The 20,325-nt window shown below is 35.1% G+C and overlaps 1 protein-coding gene and 1 long non-coding RNA gene across 2 annotated transcripts in view; one reads left to right on the top strand and one right to left on the bottom strand.

Annotated features, from left to right (window-relative positions):
* Positions 1–7,166: 7,166 nt before the first annotated feature.
* On the bottom strand, positions 7,167–13,061 carry LOC125385739. Its single transcript, XR_007225317.1, has 3 exons — positions 12,718–13,061; positions 7,934–8,204; positions 7,167–7,475 (listed from the first exon to the last, which is right to left on the bottom strand). It is a non-coding gene; the product is annotated as an uncharacterized LOC125385739 (long non-coding RNA).
* Positions 8,814–20,325, top strand: part of LOC100649869 (lachesin) — a 96,896-nt gene continuing 85,384 nt past the window's right edge. Inside the window, exon 1 of the mRNA XM_048409109.1 lies at positions 8,814–9,547. Within this exon, the coding sequence (XP_048265066.1) occupies positions 9,409–9,547 (139 nt within the window). The 5' untranslated portion in view covers positions 8,814–9,408. The remainder of the gene's footprint in view (positions 9,548–20,325) is intronic.

Below are 20,325 nucleotides of genomic sequence, written 5' to 3'. Positions count from 1 at the left end.
TAAATTTGTTGACGAAAAGCTGCACACATGGATGTGATAAATCCTCTGAAACAGAATTCTATTCATCCGAAGTTAAAACAATCATACTGCGTTAGTAGATTTTGTGAGCAGAAATAAGATAAGGCCAGAATGCTCCGTTAAAAGATTATGACTACGCTGCAGATGTTTATGCAAATGCACATTTTCATATAAAATTGATAACATATCGAGATCTGGATAAACATTTATGTTATTTTTACAGGATTTTAACCGTACACTATTTATTTTCCATATTTTCCATATTATGCATATGTTTGTCATATTCTCTTAAATACGTGTGCAATGGTATACTGCACGTTTTATATTAAGTTCAGTATATTTATCTTATGGAATCCGATATTATTTATTAAACTTGTCACGGTCGGTGACATTTTAAGAGGTAAAGTTATTGAGAACTCAAGAGAAATTGAACAACGCTGTTGGAGTTTTAGATATGTCCACGCCGTATCATATGATATCACACTATAAATGTATGTCTAATTGATTTTAATTTTAATTTTAATCTTGAAGATCACTGATTAATTACGACTAATGTATAAAAGAGGCAACTAGTTATAATTTAAGTCATAATTATGGTACCTAATTTCATTATTATGGCATACTTTCAATATCACACATGTCATATATTTTTGTATGCATTGGTTTATTTCTAGCTAATTTGTACATTTTCATATTTTGCATGTTTTATGTGCATATTTCGACGTATTTTAAATCCATGAACATTTGCAGTCGAGTTATAATAAAAATACTAAATACGAAAACACCGATAACTTCTATAGAATTACAAGTATAATAAGTCTCTCGTAACATGGTAAATTTCTGACAAATGCTTATTGTCACTAATAAAGGTGGAAAATTAATTAAAAGAGCTACGAAACCAATCAATTCTAAGTAAAATATTAAGTTTAGTATCTTGATGACCCTACGCATAGTATCATCCGACATTTTCCTAAGTTGAGCGTAAATATTTTTAAGAATTTCAAATAATAAACATAGCCAGAATAAACGAATAAAAGAAGATATAGCTAATCACATTTTATACGGCAATGTATTAGTAGCGGATCCATTTTTATTATTTTTATATCAATATTTCTCTTCAGGCATAATATTTTCCTTTTATTCCTACTTATAGAACATATCTATACAGTTGAACCGTTAAATTTTAAAATGCCTTGTGTATACGCGTATTCGCGTATACAAGTTTATATTATCTTATTAAAACTGTGCTGTTTACGAATGATGTCTCTGCATAGTATCCGTATGTATTTCATAGTAAACAGAATTTCTCCACTCATGTGTATTATTTTTCGTTTTAAGATCAAGGAAAAAAAAGGAAATTATATTAAATTTATTGATTTCTGACTTATTATTTTCCTGTATCAATAGAGTATAAATGTAGACGAAGGATAATCACGTAGATAACATTATCTTACGTGATTATATTCCTTTATTCGGTTCCTCGTTGCACAATAAGTGAGTTTAAAAGGGGATCAAAACGCGTTATCCACTTCACGACTAATAAAAATAATAATAAATTGTTAATATGCAGTTGTTTTTCGCATGTACAATGAATCGATATCAATACGACAACAAGTATCTGTTATTTCTTTCTTTCCTTATTTATTTATTAATGTTGCATCAACTTCTAAGGTTATTAGTGAAATGTAATGCAATATACATGAGTGTTACAACGTCATACATTTGGTAAATGTTTACAGTGTATTCATTATAAAAGCAAAGAAAGAGATATACAATTATATAATTAAATAAAAACACATTTTTGAAAATAAAACACATATAATTGAATAAAAACAATCAGATTACATTAGATCTTATATTACAGAGATTTTTCTTTCAAACAGTCAATTCAGGCAATTCCTGTATGTGTTTTAGTTTGACTAGTATCAACTGTATATCTGAAAATGTCCGATTTGCTACAGTTAAATAATATCAGGTGCCTATTCGTTAGTTTCGTGTGATCAATTCCAAGTCTAAACACGACCACTTGATCTGTTCTATTTTATTTACTGTCCCAAATTTTATACTTAAAGATACGAATTAGTTCGTATGTATATCTAGAGTTTTCAACCAAATACCTCCTTTTGTTATACCTTTATCGCATCGTATCTCACGTTATGCAAAACTATTCATCGTCGATTCAATTCAATTAGTTTCTTGTTAGCCGTTGCACATCGGTAGACAACCGAACAATATACAAACGGCATGCAATTACTTTGCAATCAGCACACGAGTGTTTTCGACTGCTGTTGAGAGAAGCGAAGGAGCGTCAATGGTCTCCTTTTGTAGATTAACGAACGCACCTCTGTTTAAGATACGTACATATAAGAACACGAAGATGTGGGAGGCGAGCTGTTGCTGCTCCTTTATTGTGTTATTAAAGGAACGACAGCCTTAACAGATCTAATATGACATACCTCGTCTCCTGCCTTGCTTTTAAAGCAGAAGGCGCGTGATGTTTGTATTGGCTACATGCATATAGTGCAGCGTCATATGGAATGAGAGAGACGTTCCAAGCTTTGGAGCTTAAGTTAGATAAGACTGATTTAAGGTCATTCAAAATCTAGCTAATGCATTCAGTATGGTTGTTGTACGAAATTCGCATGTTTATGCCCTCCGTGCTTTGGTATAAATTATACTTTCCCTCATCTGAAAATATGTCTTAAATAATATGACATATGACAGATCGATTTCGTACGAAATAAGGAAATATATATTTACCCAATGAAATTTTATAATAAACTATGAATAATTTCGAGTGACTCCTTATATCATTGTCTCGTAACTTTTGATTCTTTAGACGAAAAACGTTGGTGCGCGTTTGAAAGATAGCGAAACCATAGATCACAAGTGACACTTTTGACAGGCGATGAACAGTCCGTTTCACCAACAATGAGCAAACGTTCATCCTTAAAGCTTCGTAATTTGTTCTTTTAACTACTTTGTCTTGGATATCTGTTGGTTATACGATTTGCCTGTGTTACGTTTCAATCTGAATAAAGCAATTCTTTGTTTGCAATAGAAAAAAGGTTGCTCGTTTGCAAAACCGAATAATCATTGATAATTATGTCGATAATTTTATCATATATGATTCGTATTATACATATATGTACACATGTAGGTAAATACCAATAGACAGAAATTATTGAGCGAACATATCGTTTCATAAGGAATAGAATCTCTATAATATTATTAACCTTACTATCTTTGCAGAGAAATAAGTCCTGATCGATGGTATTACATTTTCCAGATGTTCGTGTCATTTCAGCAGTATAAATTCGTGTGGTATTGATCGAATGAAAATGAATTCTATAACATTGAACAGTACTGTCGTCGTATGTAATTTGTATTTCATTTGGATGCATTTTTAAATGTTTCCGTTGGTGTGCGTACCAACACGAAGGATAAAGTGTAGAAAAATTGGAAAACAGAGAATGAAGAGAGAAAGTGCTTAACAGGGTAAACACGGTAATAACCAGCGCACTAACCACCCAATCGAACAAAGCATCGTTAACGAAACTCGTTAACAGCGTGGGCATCGAATATTGACGCGGGCATTAAGTGCATGGGAAACAATTAGAAATTAAACACTTTTGCCTTGACTCGCAAGTGGCAAGGTTAATTGGCCTGTTTCCTTGCCGCATGTGACGGCAGTAATTAATTACTTTCACACGATCCCGTTACCGTCGTCTGTTAATTATAATACACGCTATATCGTATGAATACGCAATCAGTTTTGCAATTGATCGGAATACAAAACATACACATCGAGACGTGTTAACTGTTACTTTAAAGAAATTGAATCGTGAAACGTTTTACAATTTCGTTACGGTTATGGATTAACGAGAATGTAAGAGCGCGACACTTTCTCTTTTACATTTTTATCCTCTTCAGTCGGTTATTCTACACGCTTGTGTCGCGTAACACGAAAACGACCTTTCGTGCACTTTAACTTCTCAACATTCTCCTTTCGCTCTTTTCCTCTCTTTGTCCTTCGTACTTTTTCCTTTGCGTTATAAGGCGGCTGCCTTTTCATTCGCCTAACAGCGCTTGCTAGCTGCTATGAGATAAGGAACGGCCTATATAAAGTACGAAAATTTCAATTATCAAAAATAAGAGATACAAATTGATAAGAAACACGATATTATTACGTGCGCGTGTAACAACACAAAATATCGCTGGTGATTAAAAAATAAGAAAAGAACGAATGATACGTAGTTTAATCAAAGATCGTACGAGGACGTACAGATCTTGCGCTTTAATATACATACTGCTTGTTGCATCGAGATCGACGATGTTAGCGGAAATTAATTAAGTTAAGGCAAGTAAGAGTACCGTGAATATTGAGCTAAATACTGTGAAAGTGAATACTGAAGTTGAATTAGTGGCATCGTAGTGTAAACACGCTAGCAATAAGTTCCATTATTACAATCGATACAGTCAACGTAGGTATGTACGTATAAACGTATGGAAACAATTTGTACAGAAATTATGGTACAGAATGTAAGCGCATTACAAATAAAGTGACTTCGAAAACTAATGTAATTTGAATTCTTTTTTTCCAAGATTTATTATAGTGCACTATAGTTCCATTGAGACTTCTGATCTTCTGAGATGAGTAAGGATACGATGCAATAAGAAATTCCACCATGAATTTCAAAATTAAAATTAATTTCGAGGCTGTTTCTTCTTTTTCTTTTTTTGTAGATAATCACCGACCCACAGGTGTAAAAATTATATTCGAATAACTGTACCTTCGATAACCAACTGTACCTGTTTAATCCGAGCAATCAAATAATGAAAACAGTTAATTAAAATACACGTACATGGTTATTATATGAGATTCCTATGGTTAAATAATTTTGTTTCAAACATTTTATAGAAACGATCAATCCTTAGATGTATACATATGTATATTACGCGGAGAAAATATAAAATCACAGCATTCTGCAGCTACAGTAGCAAAATATGTACGGCATTAAAATAAATACCTCCGAGCATTCTTCAGAGTTTCAAAATTTGCATTCGAGACTAGATTCGATCGTAGGATGTTGGAAATAAATTGCCCGAAGCAGATATATTAACAATTATATTATATTAAACAAATACTCGTGCTGCACGCGTACGTGCGGAATACATAATTAAAATTGTTTACGTAACTGGCACAAATTAAAGTTCTTTCTTGCTTGCAATTAGAAGGAGGATAATTGAAGGAAAAGGATGAATGGTTCAAAGAAGACTCTCTCAGAATCGTTCTTTTCATAAATGAAGCAGTAGATACGTAATTTTGCACATAGAATAAACTCACTCGTTGTAAAGCGTAAAAAGATATATTAACGTAAAATAGCAAAATTTTGACCATAGAGAGGAATGACCTATGCGAAACATTTGAATAAATATTGTAAGTATTTCCCGTTATCGAGACCGCTTGACCTCTTCTTTGTGGGATTATGGTAAGCGGATAAAGACAATATATTTATACATATTCGACATTTGATTTTATAGAAAATTCAAAGATACGGATCAGAGTATATCGCGCAACAATAAATAAATATTATTACAGGTGTGACAAAAATTATAAGAAAACGACGTGTGAACTGATTCAAATGCCACGAAGAAGCATTTGAACGTTGCCTTGCTTCATTATATTATTCTAGCGTTTTTTACGCGGAATTACAAGCAGATTTAATCTGTATAAAGTAACATGCACGCAACTCTACTTAAAAATATTGCGCAATTATATAATGCACATGTAGGCGTTATATCTACGAAGAATTCCCAAAGTCTTTCCCTTTTAAACCACTTTTTCTAATATTCCAGAACATAGAAATATAATTTAATTCCTGTCGAACCTTCATAACGTGCAATGTATTTTTATGATAAATAATTTATGAACGTATGTATCCTGTAATTGTAATGATCTGTGTGCTTAAGATAATTAAGATTGACAAGAATGATTGAAAAACACGCACTTAATTGCACCTTTCAGATGCACCGATGTACGAAAATGCATAAAATGAATTCTAGGACCTACTTCACTCTATGCTGTTTTGTTTCGCCTTATGGCATTTTTTGCTATTTCTAACCATTTTAAAGAAACAGCTTGCCCAGTTGCGCGAAACGCTTGGTACATAAAAACATGACTTTCAACTTAGCACGGATAGAAGTAGTCATAACAAAAGGAATAAAAAAAACATAACTAGTTTTAGTTATTTAATCCGGGTAATCGCTTACAAAAGTCCATTATAACTAAACCGCAGATTTTTATGCATCCATAGGATGTCTGAGGATATAAAAATACACAGCATCTATATGAAATGCAAAAATATGTAAAATATTCAAAGTGTAACGTCTATTATGACGCTAAGCAGGTCAAAATAAATTTCAGCGTAATTATAACGTAGTGTGTTTTTTGAAACATTTCAATAATTTTTCGCTGTCACTCTGATATAAGGAGAATAGTTGCGCGTTTTAAAAACGTTTCTTAAATCTTAATTGAAATGTTACCTGAATTCGTTTACATAATCCAGTCAATTTTACTTACATCAGTAGTTAATGCATTTTCAGTCAGAAGAAGCAAATAATGGAGGCAAAGGAAGAAAGAGATAAATAAAGCAAAAGGAAGGGGGGGGGGGTTGAAAACTTTAAAATCTTCTTAAAAACATATTTTTAATCCGTAAGCAACAAAGACTGTGGTAAAACGAAAAATTATAAAATCTAAGATCAGAAATTAATTTCATCAACGTCTAAATACAGTTATAACGATATAATTGTTTGTAATACTTTACTGTACACCTAATAATGGTAATTTTTGCGCCAGAAACTAAAATGCCTCAGGAAGAGACAAAAATTGATTGCTTAAAACTAAATATAACAAAGATAACACGATTTACGAATTTTAATAGATACATTATAGAAGATGCAATCAGCTATGAAATATTACCGATACATTCCAAAAATTAGGAGATACTGCGATTTTAAACTTTATCCATTTTGGAAAAATTCCAAATAATTAATAAGATTATTTGATAGACGTAGTAGCGATATTTAATAAAAAAAAAATTTATATTTATAAAGAACAATAGAAATATTTTAAAATCTGACGAATAATGGGATAACTAATGAAAAAATGGTATAATAAAATTTCGCTATCTTTTTAAAGAGATTTAATCGTTATTCGCAATAGAAATCGAAAATATTTGACTTCTTGACTCGACTAACAATAGTACAGATCGCACGTCGTAATTTTGGAGCAATCACTTCCGTGATTCTAAATTCCGTCTCTCGTATTCTCATAACGTCAGCTCAGACTGCTTCGACCTACCTTCTACATCGCCTTCTTCGCGTAGTTCCTCGGTAGTAGGTCGTGATCTTCTTAGATGCGTGGAATTGTCGCAACGAAACTCGTTATCTCGTGTCTAGAAACAGAACAAGCCTTCTAACCGCTATACCAGAGAATAGAAGGCGACAGGTGTTCGTCAACTACATTTAAAATCATATCTAAATAAAAATCAAACATTTATTTATACGGAAATGCGTGCATTTTATGTGTCGTTATTGCATATTGCTGAATTTTCATTCCAATTCACTTTGTATCTTCAACTTTATTTTCTTCAAACTTTTCAATCTTTTGAATTATTCTGTATATGTACTTTCTCTTTCAAATATTTTATCTCGCGTTACATTTTAAAGTAACAACATATTTTCAACCGAAACGTGACAAAAATAAAGTGCAACAAATCTTTTGGAAAATTGACGATTTTTACGGTTAGATAAATTGTGACGTACATCCTTTGATTATAGGTATCCGTAATATATGCCAAATCGATGATTCGGTAACAAAACGACAATTAAAAAACACGCAAAAATCCCGAACCTCGTAGTAATTTGATTTTCAAATTGGTAACGGAACAATATCCTCGTCGACCGTTTGATATCGGGAACCGCTAAGTAGTTCAATTATTATTCGTCATGTTCCTGGTTAGACCTAAAATTCCAACCCTCTGTCGGAATTAAACAGCATTATAGGCTCGCGACGTCACCGATTACGGTCCCCTGGAAGTTGCTCCGGCGAAACTCGTTATACCTGATACCGGCGTCATCCAGATTCAGGTAAGAGGGATGCGACGAACCGGTCGACCAAGCAGCTGAAACGAAGAAAGAAACAGAAACTTGAACGGCATGTGTTCGAGAAGAAACGAAGAGCAGGGAACGGTTCCCAGCCGTGGAACTTCTGAAGAAGGAGAAAGCTGAAAACCCGGCAAGGGCGAAAAGCAGAAATATCCACGGTTAGAGACGGAAACGGGGAAAACGAAGGAACGAAGAAACCAAGAAAGAGAAGTCGGTGTAGCGGGGGATAGGAAAGCCCGGAAAAAGCGACAAGGAGAGATGGACTGATAGAGAAAAGGAAGCGCGCAAACGGGGTTGAGGGGCAAGAGAGTGGTAACGGGAGTTGAGAGGTGGAGGAGGAGAGATTTGTGAAGGTACGAGAAAGCAGCAGAGGTAGCAGCAGTGGCAGCAGCAGTGCCCGGGCATCAGGGCACAGTTTGGTCGGCGCAGGCGCTAGCCGGTAGACGGTTCCTGGTGCGGGCTGCAGGCGGCAGAGAGTAGGGAAGCGAGGGGGTGTATGTCAGAGGGTGCCCGTAGGAAGTTTATCGGCGGCGAGTGGCGGTGGGTGGAAGTGGTGCCTTCGGAGGAGGGGTTGTAGGTGGACGGTGGAGGTGGAGGTGGAGGTGGAGGCAGGAGCATACTCCGTACACCGAGGATTTCCAGGTAGCAGACAGTCTACGGCCCGGGACAGAGGGACCAGGACCAGCCTCGGGAAGGAGAGCTTGTCGTGGACCCTCTTCCTTATCGATATACGACGAGTAAACGTATCGTTCAGTGTCAGTGTTAACTTTGAATATTTACAAGCTTCACGGTTAACGTCTGTGCAAGAATAATTTATTCGATGACAATTCAATGCGTCTCCATTTATTCTTGAAACATTACCCTCAGTGCTTGCGTTTCTAGACAAATACTATTAGTGTGATTATTAACGTTGCGATCCGTGGATCTACGAACATATTACTGGACCCGTGACCGAGAGAAAAACAAGCCGAGAAGAAGAAAGAACGCGGAGATGAGCGGAGTCGTTCGGCCGGGAACTGCTCGGAGCACGTGCCTCGCACGCAGAAGGCGCTCCGAGCGGCACCAGGTGCGCTAATCGAGGACCGATTTGCGAAACAAAGTGATACGATTAATAGAACGGTTGCATCACGATACGTCTTTGTATTCTCCTATATCTGAGGTTTAGCAGCGTTTCACTGACACGATCTACGATTTTCGTCGAGAAAGAACCGGCAAGCAGGAATGCCAGCAGCTCGTGCCGTTAAAGCTTCGAGGACGATCTCGATGATCGCTTCGTTAACGTCTCTTTTGACGTTTATCGGAATCGACGGCATGGGACATGTCAATGGACACAATGTTGATCGTTCTGGCCTTCATCAAGGTAAAAATATTTGCCAACTATCCTGTTCTTTGTCTCGCCGGTGTCACGTATCATGTGTACAGGGATATTACATAATTTTCCCTTTCTTTCCAACCTTTACGCGTTAGCCCTTTCTCTGTTATTGTTCTTTGTTGGAGAAAGAAAACGCGATCGGACGAACAGAGTAAATGGTTTATTGATAAGAAATCGATTGGTTATTGCCCCGTTTGCCACGTACGTTGCTCGCTGCGGGTTAATCGATATAGATCGATAATTGTAATGAAACGTTGGTAGTAACGAACGTCGTCGAACTTTCAATTAATCGTTAATCATTCGCGAAACATCGATTTATATGCTATGTGACTCCTCGATGACACGTATAATGTTTCGATAATGTGACGATGGAACTTTGAAACAACGCATAAGTCGATAAGCATGTAAAATTATATAATAAAACAAGACAAGACAAGGCACAAGAATAAGCACTAAATAGAAATTAACGGCCCAGATATGTCTTCGTGGTTAAAAGCGGGTATTTATGTATCGTACGAAAGTTATATATATATATATATACCTCAGATCTTCATGACAAAATCAACTAACCCGAATACTTTACACGCAAATGTCAGCAACATTTAATCGTAGACGAACGAGCGAATCACGCAATGTGCTTTTCAAAGTAGCAGATCGTCAACTTTTTATATACAATAGAGAGACTAGTTTAGTATGAATAGAGCAGTTTCGTTTGCAACAGGAAGTCAACGTACCTACCATATGATTTGTGAATGAGAACGCGCATGGAATGCATACAGTAACGCGTATTGACAGGTGAAAAGCGCGAAAATGAATTTTTGACAGGCCATCGGTAAATGTCTATCGCTACTCAACTAGTTCGACAGTTTTTCGATGGCTTCGTAAGAGAAACCGCGCCAAAAATCCCTATTTATACTTGCATACCTCATGACAAGTACTTTCGATCGACAGGATATCGGCAATTGTTGTTCTACAAGCGTTTCATCAACCTAAACGTTCGTTTAACTATCTGCTACTTTTACACGTTAGACAAGTATCATAATCGGAAATCTCTTGTTCCCCATGTATGATATTGGTAGAAATAATGAAAAAGCAAGAAGAAAGTAAGCGAGATATTATTGATACATTGAATCTTTGCCAACATTGGAGAAAATATTATAAAAAGGATCAAGTTTATCTAAGGAAAATCATGATTTCGATATAACGTGTGTAGCGTAAACGAGAAGGAAGTAAGAGAAAAGTACGAAAAATTTTGTCAGATAGAAAAACACGAAGATCGTGGTTAATTAAGAGCAAACTGAAGTAAGAGGGAAGAAAGGGTAGAAAATTACGAACGGCAAGTGTCGTAATCCACAGTACGTAAAGCGTTCAGCTTAACGAACGATCCAAACTTTCGCTTCTAACACGTAAGGTCAACTTGCGCCAAAAAAGATCCAAAATGTACTGCCTGGAGGCGATCGTTCAACCGTTCACCGTTTCGAGCCCACGGGCAAAAAGTCATTTCACAGCCGCTACACTTTTTACCACAGAAACAAGACGTGCCATGTGCCACTGCTTACCGTATTTCCTCAAGTTTTAGCGTCTGCCTTTCCCTCCCTCTTTCTTCTTCCTTTATTTTTGTATCATTCCGCTCTCGCCCTCTTATCCGTTTTGTTTTAAACGTATCCGGTAAGCAACATTCGTTGCATTCTGCCTACGATATGCATTATTATTTTCCAAACAACGTGAAGGGTAACCACGAGTGATTGTTATAACAGTTAACTAAAAATGCTTTCGCTTCTAATTAAATTTGCACATTTTATTGAAATCCTTCACGAAATTATCAACCCCGAAGAACACGCGTTGGGCCTGACGGCTATATGCTGTATGTTACATGTTATAAAATATACATTTTCTTTAACTGCACTTTTTTACTAAAATTCTTTGAGCCGTTAACATTAAGTAATAAAAAATATATCTTTCAGTCTGGATGATTACTGATAGAATAATAATTAAATTGGGGAAGAGGGGGTAATAAGCCTAGCAAACCCGGCGTGCGCACTGATGTGACTTTTGTTCACGTGTGCAATCTAGGATTAATCAATAAACAATAACCGAAAATAGAGATACTAAAGGAGAACGTTATGAATAATTCTCTTTCGAATGAGTGATATTATAGTACATATACGATTATATATATAAATATAATTATATATAATGTTTGGCAAAAGTATAGATATTTTTTTCGAACTCATTCGCATATTCTCATATTTCCCATGTTTAGCATGCACGTGTGCGGAGATGCAGATAATAGAAGTTGGCTTGTCAGGTTGTCAAGAAAACTTTTGTAGAAAATTAAGCTTTATCGTTGCGAAGACGAGTTGAAGTTCTATAACAAAGTTCTTAGTGACAGTTCAAATTCCCACTAGAAAGATGTGATTGGTCATATCTTCTATTTATTCGATTTCTGAACTTCATAACCTCGCGAGACTTATGTTTGTTTATTTCTCATTCTTTATCTATTTCTCCAATCGAAGAGCTAGATAGGTACAGGTAGATACGTGCATAGCACATATAAGTTGGAACAGATAACTTGAGAATGTTGCCGCTTGAAACGGATGCGGAAAGAGGAATAGCTATAATTATGCATCCAAGAAAATTGCGTCGCTTAATCGCTTTGGAATGAGCATTCTTAATATTTCTCCCTAATACTTTTTCCTAATTACAATTATTTCCCAATTATATAAATCTCCTTATATATACTATAGATTCCGATTTATCTGATATATGTTTACCATTACTGCACATTAACACATAAAACAAGTAGCTACTATGTAAAAAAACATTTAAAAAATTCATTCGAACATCATATCACGTCATAATTATTGCGTAGAGGAAAAGTAGATCTTCTTTATTATATTAATTATACTTTTAAGTAAAATGAGAAAAGAATGATTGAGTAGATACTCATCGACGTAATATAGCAATCAGGCAACGTGGATAAACTTACGAAGCTCGTCTACTCCTATTTTGTTACATTAGAATCTGTTTTTCTATACGAAAAATCGCAAATAGTGGTTTAATTATATCAAATTACCGGTAACACCAATTATAGCAAATAATTTGTAAAACATTCGTAATAAACAAGCTTTGGAATCAAGCATAAAATTAAAACGCACCTGATACAGTCGTTGCACACACAGACAAGCCCCTTTTCATTCACCTTTCGCACAGTTCTGTCCACATGCACGCGGTATGCATTTTTTCTCTCGTCGCCTCGCCATAGGGTAACTTTCCGCCGTGTTTTTGCACATGTACGTAGTTTGCATATGGGAACAAGTTGTATCGTAAGACGGCGCGCGGTTTACCTTACTACGTTGCAGAGGCTACTTAGAGCAGCGGCAAGTGTGTATAGGGAAAGGAGCGAAGGGAGAGAGTTTAGAAAATAGAAAAGGCGAGAACACACGAAACGCAACTACAGGAAATCGCATGCAATGCGACCTACTTCGTGAAACGGTCGGAATTCGGGATTCGTTATTAAGAAAACTTCGGTGTCGACCGATAGCATGAATTTTCCAGATCTTACGAGCAAACTCCTAAATTGTCGAATTTACTTCTGTCGCAAGATTAGATACTTGGTACGAAACTGTGTTTTTCTTTTACGGTACAAATCGCGTGTCTTAGGCATGTACGCGTAAGAGCTGAAAATTTGAACGCAGAAGAATTTAACGTGCCAAAGTCTTAAATGCCTTCGATGTACAGTGGTTCACGAAAGTATTTGTACACTCGCTAAAGAAAATTTTTATGAACATATAATGTGCATCGTACGAAATTGTCTGATATTTCGTTAATACTGTAACGAGATACGGCTATCGCGATTACAATAGTACAGTTTGAAAATGTATATGTAGAAACTACGACATGATTAAAATTAATCCAACGTGACATCATGCACGTGAAGAAAAATTACTATACAACATGAATAATAATCTGAAGCATACAATTGGTGCCAAAAGTATCTCACTAAATATTGTGGCTCGTTAATATAACGAACAATTGACTGTTCAAATATTTCGACGATGTTCGCCAAGTGTGTGTTTCCAACAAATATCTTGGAACTTCTATGTATATGCATTTGTAGATTCTTTTCAAGTTTTACGAATATACTCACGATAATCGCGTCTCATTACTAGTATAATGGTACTGGTGCTAATGAAATTGCAAAATGTTTTATGTCTCATGTGTATACGTAAAAATTTTCTAATACGAATATCTTCGCAAACCACTATATGTTGCAAGTATAATTTACCGTAATATAGGTTTCTTTTTTTCGTCGTATGTATGTAAATCCTTTTCTTTACTGGTTCTTTCGACAACTTCGCTTTTTTAATATAAATTACGTGCTTTGGTCTTTTAGAAATTTCCGAAATTTCGTTGCTTATTGTTTTATTAAGTTGGAACGTTTTCTTTTACAATACCGAATCGGTTAGTGAATTGAGGCTGACTACTTAATGAGAAGCTTGATGAAGAAATTTAATATCGCTCGGTATTACGGTTCGCCTACATACAAGGAACCTTGTCCAGGGAATTGCATGTTAAAGATAACGCGCATTCTGTACACTTCGATAGAAATCAGGTTCACTTTATTAATTCCGTCGAGGTAATTTCATTGAACTTCGTGACGAACATACTTTTAAGTCCTATTGTCAACGCAATAAGAAACGAATTACTGTAATATTTTCTATATCACGGCAATATGAAATAATTGAAATAATAAGATGTTGCAGTTTTTAATATGGTAGATTCAAGCCAGAGATGCAATATATCGATACAATTTAATTGAAATTTGTTTACATTTAATTAAAAATTATTTTACTATTACCAGTTTCAAATGTTCGTCACGCGTCTAATGTATTTGGCAACTCTCCTATCGCTTTATATTTATAAATATATTTTCGTGCCTACTTTTTAAACACGCTATGCTTTTTATATTTTTTCGTTCTCCCTTTCCTACATTTATTTCAATATCCTATTAAATAATACTATTATGTTTCGCCAAGACGATGTAAATTAGTTACTTATACGTGGAAGTTATTTTACACTTTAGAGGGAGAAGGAAAATTTCCAGCAAGCCTCGAGGCTACGAACTTTCCACCTTTGCCAGTGAAACTCTATCCGCTCCCAAATTTACTCCTGGCATTCGAAGCAATTCGCATAATCTCGCACTACCTGACTTTGTTCACCTTTCAAGGCTAAATCTGTGCATAATACGCGGAGTGGAATTACGTACAATTTCTAATATTTCTGTTAAATAATTTTGTTCGAATAATATCATTATGGTATGAATGTATTCTATAATACTATGCTTCTATATTTCCAAATGAAACAATACGTTATAAGATCATCACGACAATAACTGGAAAAGTGTAACCTGACACGTTATCGTGTTATATCATCCAAAGTTTAAAAATATCATCTTCGATCGAGCGCATCTTTCAAAAGCAATATGCTACTATACTTTTATATTGTTTCGTGAAAGTAAATTATAACGAGAGTAGAGACGTAATACGCATCCAAAATATATGTTTCATAAAATCACGTAGCCAAGATATCGTATCGTGAATAGCTACTACACGAAAGCGTTGTAATCGTTATAATCAAACGTTGCGATTGTATAAAATTGGCAGAACGATTGTTTAACACTGTATCGAATAGTGATACGTTGTTTTGTCGATGTATGTGTAAAAGGTATATTGTTTTCGGCTGTGTATGTTGAAGGTTGATGAATGTTGAAAATTTGCAGAGAAGACAACGAGATACGAATATTAATTACTCGGAAAAGCATTTAATTACGGAATCCTGGAAAATTGAAGGGAAATTGTGAGAGAAGAAAGGCGTCGAATCGAGGAAACTGTCATGAGCAAATACAGTAGCGCGATAGAGAAGAGCGATGCAGAGAAGGATGATGTAGAGAAGGACAGCGAAATTGACTAGGCATGCATGAGTCATGGTGTTTGTTAGAGCGTTTGCTAGAAGATTTAAGGCTAACATCCATTTAACAGCACTGCATCAGACCGGCGACGTTTAGATGTCCAATTGCTCACGCGTGGATACTGTTTACCGCACACCTAACATATTGACATCGGACGACATAACTCTATTAATTTTTCGTTATCTGTCATACGGAAGACAATACGTTACCTGTGAATAACCACATCGTTAGCCACATGTATGAGCAGCATGTAATCATCTCCTGATCGGCAAAACATTTATGCCGAGAATCTCATCTCTGTGCAGACAATGCAGTGTATCGATACTCGTTGCTGTTATGGATATGTGAACGAATTTATATTTAAACTACATATGATAATGTAAATACGTTGACATCGGTCTGATTTTTATCCCCATTTGTATGCTGTGCTTTTAAGCAGATGAAAGCTTTTTATGCTATATAGGAAATGCTACTTTGCGATTCGAGCTGATTTGAATGTAACATTTAACGACACAAGAACGATTAGATACGCGACGATAAATTACTTTACGTGATAGCTGATCTGCCTGTGCAATTGAGCGATTTTCCTTGTAACTGGTAACAAATCAAACTTTCGACATTCCTACCGCAATCGGTCGAAAATGTTTGCAACTGAAGGTATTTTGTTTTTATTTCTTATCTTTTTTTTTTGTACATGTTTCTACCACCACATATGATTTACGCTAAAGATATGGGCTTTAAAATTAAAATTAAAAACGAACAATGCTTCGTTAATATCAGCTGAAAAGAGCTCGTTAATAGCGATTCCGCTACGCCCCTCTGTTCACAATTCTCGGAGATAGTTGAAGCGAAGTACCGTTGTTTTTTGAGCTCAACTCTGGTTAGCGAAATAAATACAGTGGCTGAAGCTGGATGGGAGAACAAAGACATCGCGTCTCCTCTGCTGGCAACTGACGAACAATGTACTAACATATATATATGAATTATTTTCTCTCGATAGAACGTGCTGCAACAAATTGTTTAGATTTGCTCGATTAGAACGGGTCTGGGTACAAACCCGATCAAACTATTTTGAACTGTATGTTTTTAATCGATGGAGAATACAAATTCTATTATTTACAATGTAAATGATCACTTTCATGCGTTGTTGACTTTGCGCGACGAAATTTCTACTCTCTCGCCCACTCTTATTCGCTTTGTCTATTTTTTGGCCTGAACCGAACTCGAAAAGCTTTAATCGCGAATTCGTTAATGTAAAGCTTACAAGAAGAAAATGAAATTTAATATTAAAGAGAAATATGTACGAAGATAAACAATGAAAGACGAAGTACTCAAGAATAAAGGATATAGACAGTTAGGATAAAAGAAATAAAGATATAAATAAGACGAGTCGCGTTAAAAGGAAACGGTCAATCTAATATCACGACGAAAGAGAAGTCTCTCAAGATTAAAAATTTGAATACGTAAGATAATATTAAAAGCAAAGAGATGTTGTTTGCTTAGAGTTGTCATTGATTTCCTTTAGAAAGGAATCCATAGCGAGACGAATATATATAATCTGTGACTTTACAAAGTTCTGACTGAAAGCGAAATAAAATCCAACCAAAAGATAAATGAAATGAATTCCTGGAACGTAATAGTTGTTACTACCATATGTATATGTCGGGCCGTATTAAATATGTGTTCAATGAAATGAAGTATTACAATAAAGTTTCGTAATGAAGTGTTATAAACCGTTTCATTGGAAGCCGTGTCCACAAAGTTTTGCGAGCCAAGAGTCTCGTATAGGAATACGCCCGTTGAATACGCATAGTGCGCGGCATGTATTCTCTTTGAAGTACTGGTGGAATATTCAAAAAGTTCGTAACAAAGAATAGCGTTATAATATAAATTCAGCGGGTTTAAACGATGATAGGAGAATAAACGTGATTTAAAGAAATTATACTGAGCAGTGATCAACCTGCTTAATCGAGACCTATGTACAAAAAATTCGGTTTCATTTTATACCGACTATTTGATATGATAATATTAATTGACGTTTAATGATATTTTGACGAATGAAAATTTATTTGAGGAAACAATGTCATATCTTACGGCATTGGAATGTAGCGATTGGAAATTAACGGTAAATCGTAGCAGAAGATATCAGAGAAATGGATATAACGTGTGGAAAATTGACGAAACGTAAAAAGTTTCGATTGTTGTTATTAAGAAAACTTAAACGCGCAAACCACCGATATGAATTTCCACGTTTCTCGGGGGAAATGGATCGTTTGCCAAATTTATTTTCGTCGTTCCAAGCACAGCGTGGACTGTGCCACGATCGATCATATTTTTTTTTGCCAGTGAAACTGTACGATCGGCAGTGGTAACTGGAACGTTCGTCTATGTTCCAACTGCCGTTGTGTCCAAAGTTGGAAATGATTCATTAGTAATGGTACCGCTGGTACGACCGGTATTGGGAATTCAATGCCTTCGCCGGCAAGTTTTCGATTAAATCAATCGTCATGGAGTTTCGACTCGGTGTTATTTGAATCTTGTCGACGTTTAAATATCCTAAAGTCTCAACTTTCGAGAATTCCTGAGAAACAGAGAATATTTTACCTTGACGAACAACATAAAAAAATATGAATACACATTGAATGATAATTAAAATCTTGAAGGCACTGTATCATACGTAATTCATATAGTGTCATTCTACACGGCACACATCGTTCTGCTAATTTAGATGACTATCGAAATGATGAATCTTTGGCTGTTGAACAAGAAGTTAACGAATATTAAATATAGTCGAATTTTTACATTTTTATTATTATTTTTTGTTGATTTTAGATGAAGAAGCAGAAATTGACTAATACAAGAAAGTGCTAATATTATAAGTAGAAACATTACTACACATACGTACGGTACGGTAGATAACAATTTCTATCGTACGAAATGGTCTTGCACTTTGTCATTAACGATAAGAACTCAAATCTGTCTAACATTTCCACAGGAAATAGTGTATCTGAGAGCGATCCTCCTACCAATTACGCAATATCCTCAAAAAGAGATATACGTACATTAACTTTAATTATAGATCCCCTAAACCAAGAACAAATACATGTGTTATCTACTGAATCACTATTTTTGATAGCGATTCTGATAATACGAAAAAGCTTCCAATCTCTGTATCGTTTCTATATAGTTGAAAAAGTTCAGGCGCTAGTTAACCAAATAGTTAAAAAAGTTAAGGCGTTAAATAAGAAATAGTTTTACATAGTCGATAAAAAGAATGATATTTAACAGGTTAAGGAAATATTTCTGAGGCAAAATAAGGGACGATGGGTATAGAGGTTGTAATGTTCAACGTATCTGCATGCACGCAACACAATGTCCAAGCGGAACATATATATTGTTATGGGATGATAAAGTTTAATTTAAAACACTATGAATCTTCTGTTTACTGTGCCCACCTAAATCCTCCAATACAGAGGATCTCTAAAGAAAAGCTTGTCGTGTTTTTCGTGAGGGAATACGTTCCTGACGGACGATGACTCTAACGCTACAAGCGTTGACCGGAGCACAGCAATTACATTTACAAATTCTAAAAGATAGATTAGTCGCAGAAAATACATTGTCTGATAAATTAGTTCGTAGAAAGTCTGTGCCTTAATTTATAGGTTTAACGACTTGACGGTGGAATACGACGCGATAAGAAAATAAATGTAGAGAAAAATGGAAAAAGAAGAAACGCCAGAAAAAACAATTACGAGTCTCGCTTGATTTTTTACTATTTCTTGACAATTATTTTCTTAAAGTATTCAAATTACTTTCAACCGAAACGCTAACTTTTTCTCCAATTCTAGAAATGAAACTTTAATAGCACATTATAGCGTTAATTATCTTCTTCCATATACCAAACATTTTACGTAGGTATAAAGAACTGAAATTAGATTTAAATTCGATTTACATTCCAAGAAGTCTCGTGACAAGCATTTAAGAAAAGCATTTCGATAATACAATGGAAACGTTCATTCGCGCTAATAGGAAGAAAAGAATTAAGTAGATTTTTCGTTGATAGATTTACTTCCGTGATGTTAATCTTCGTACGTTTTAGAAAAAAGAACAGAACGGTAGAATTAATAAAATGGTAGAATTAATAAAACGGTAGAATCAAATTAAATTGACTCTAATTTGATTAAGGATTTACATTAAATTCGTGGCGTGGCCGAATTATACAATATTTTTACTCGATGTTATTAGATACAATTAAATTTTTATCTCCGTATTACGTGCGTGTCTCGCTCTTTTTTCTACAACCCAAAATGCTTCAAAGTACTGTGGTACTTCAACATTATCATAACTTTTGTATTTTGTTTTATTACTACACAACCTCATCATCATCAGACTCTTCGAAGAAAATTAATTTTATGTAGATAGTTTCGAACACCAGGTTTAAATTTTTGCGTATAAATAGGATATTCGTAAAAATCAACTTACACACGCGTATTCTGCTTTCTCGTTAATGAAATTATACTTTTACGACTCCTGTGTTCCTCGGTTACTCGTATTTAAACGTTACAGAACATATCGGGAATATGTCAAAGAAAACGAACGTATTTGTCAGCACACGATTTGATAATATCAAGCCGATTGCGATTCGAAGTTGTAAGGTCTAAAGTTATAACAAAGTTTGTTAATATTCAGAAAGTTTTTAAAGTCCACAGAAGAAGCCTGGTAAAGTTCTAATTTTAAAGTTCGGCGACAAATTCTTTTCATAAGTCCAGAGAAAATTCTTTTTCTTTCTAACTGT

The sequence above is a fragment of the Bombus terrestris genome, chromosome 10 (genome assembly GCF_910591885.1).
Source record: "Bombus terrestris chromosome 10, iyBomTerr1.2, whole genome shotgun sequence".
NCBI classification, from domain to species: domain Eukaryota; kingdom Metazoa; phylum Arthropoda; class Insecta; order Hymenoptera; family Apidae; genus Bombus; species Bombus terrestris.
The sequence above is the reverse complement of the archived record's forward strand: the minus strand, read 5'-3'. Positions and strand labels throughout refer to the sequence as shown.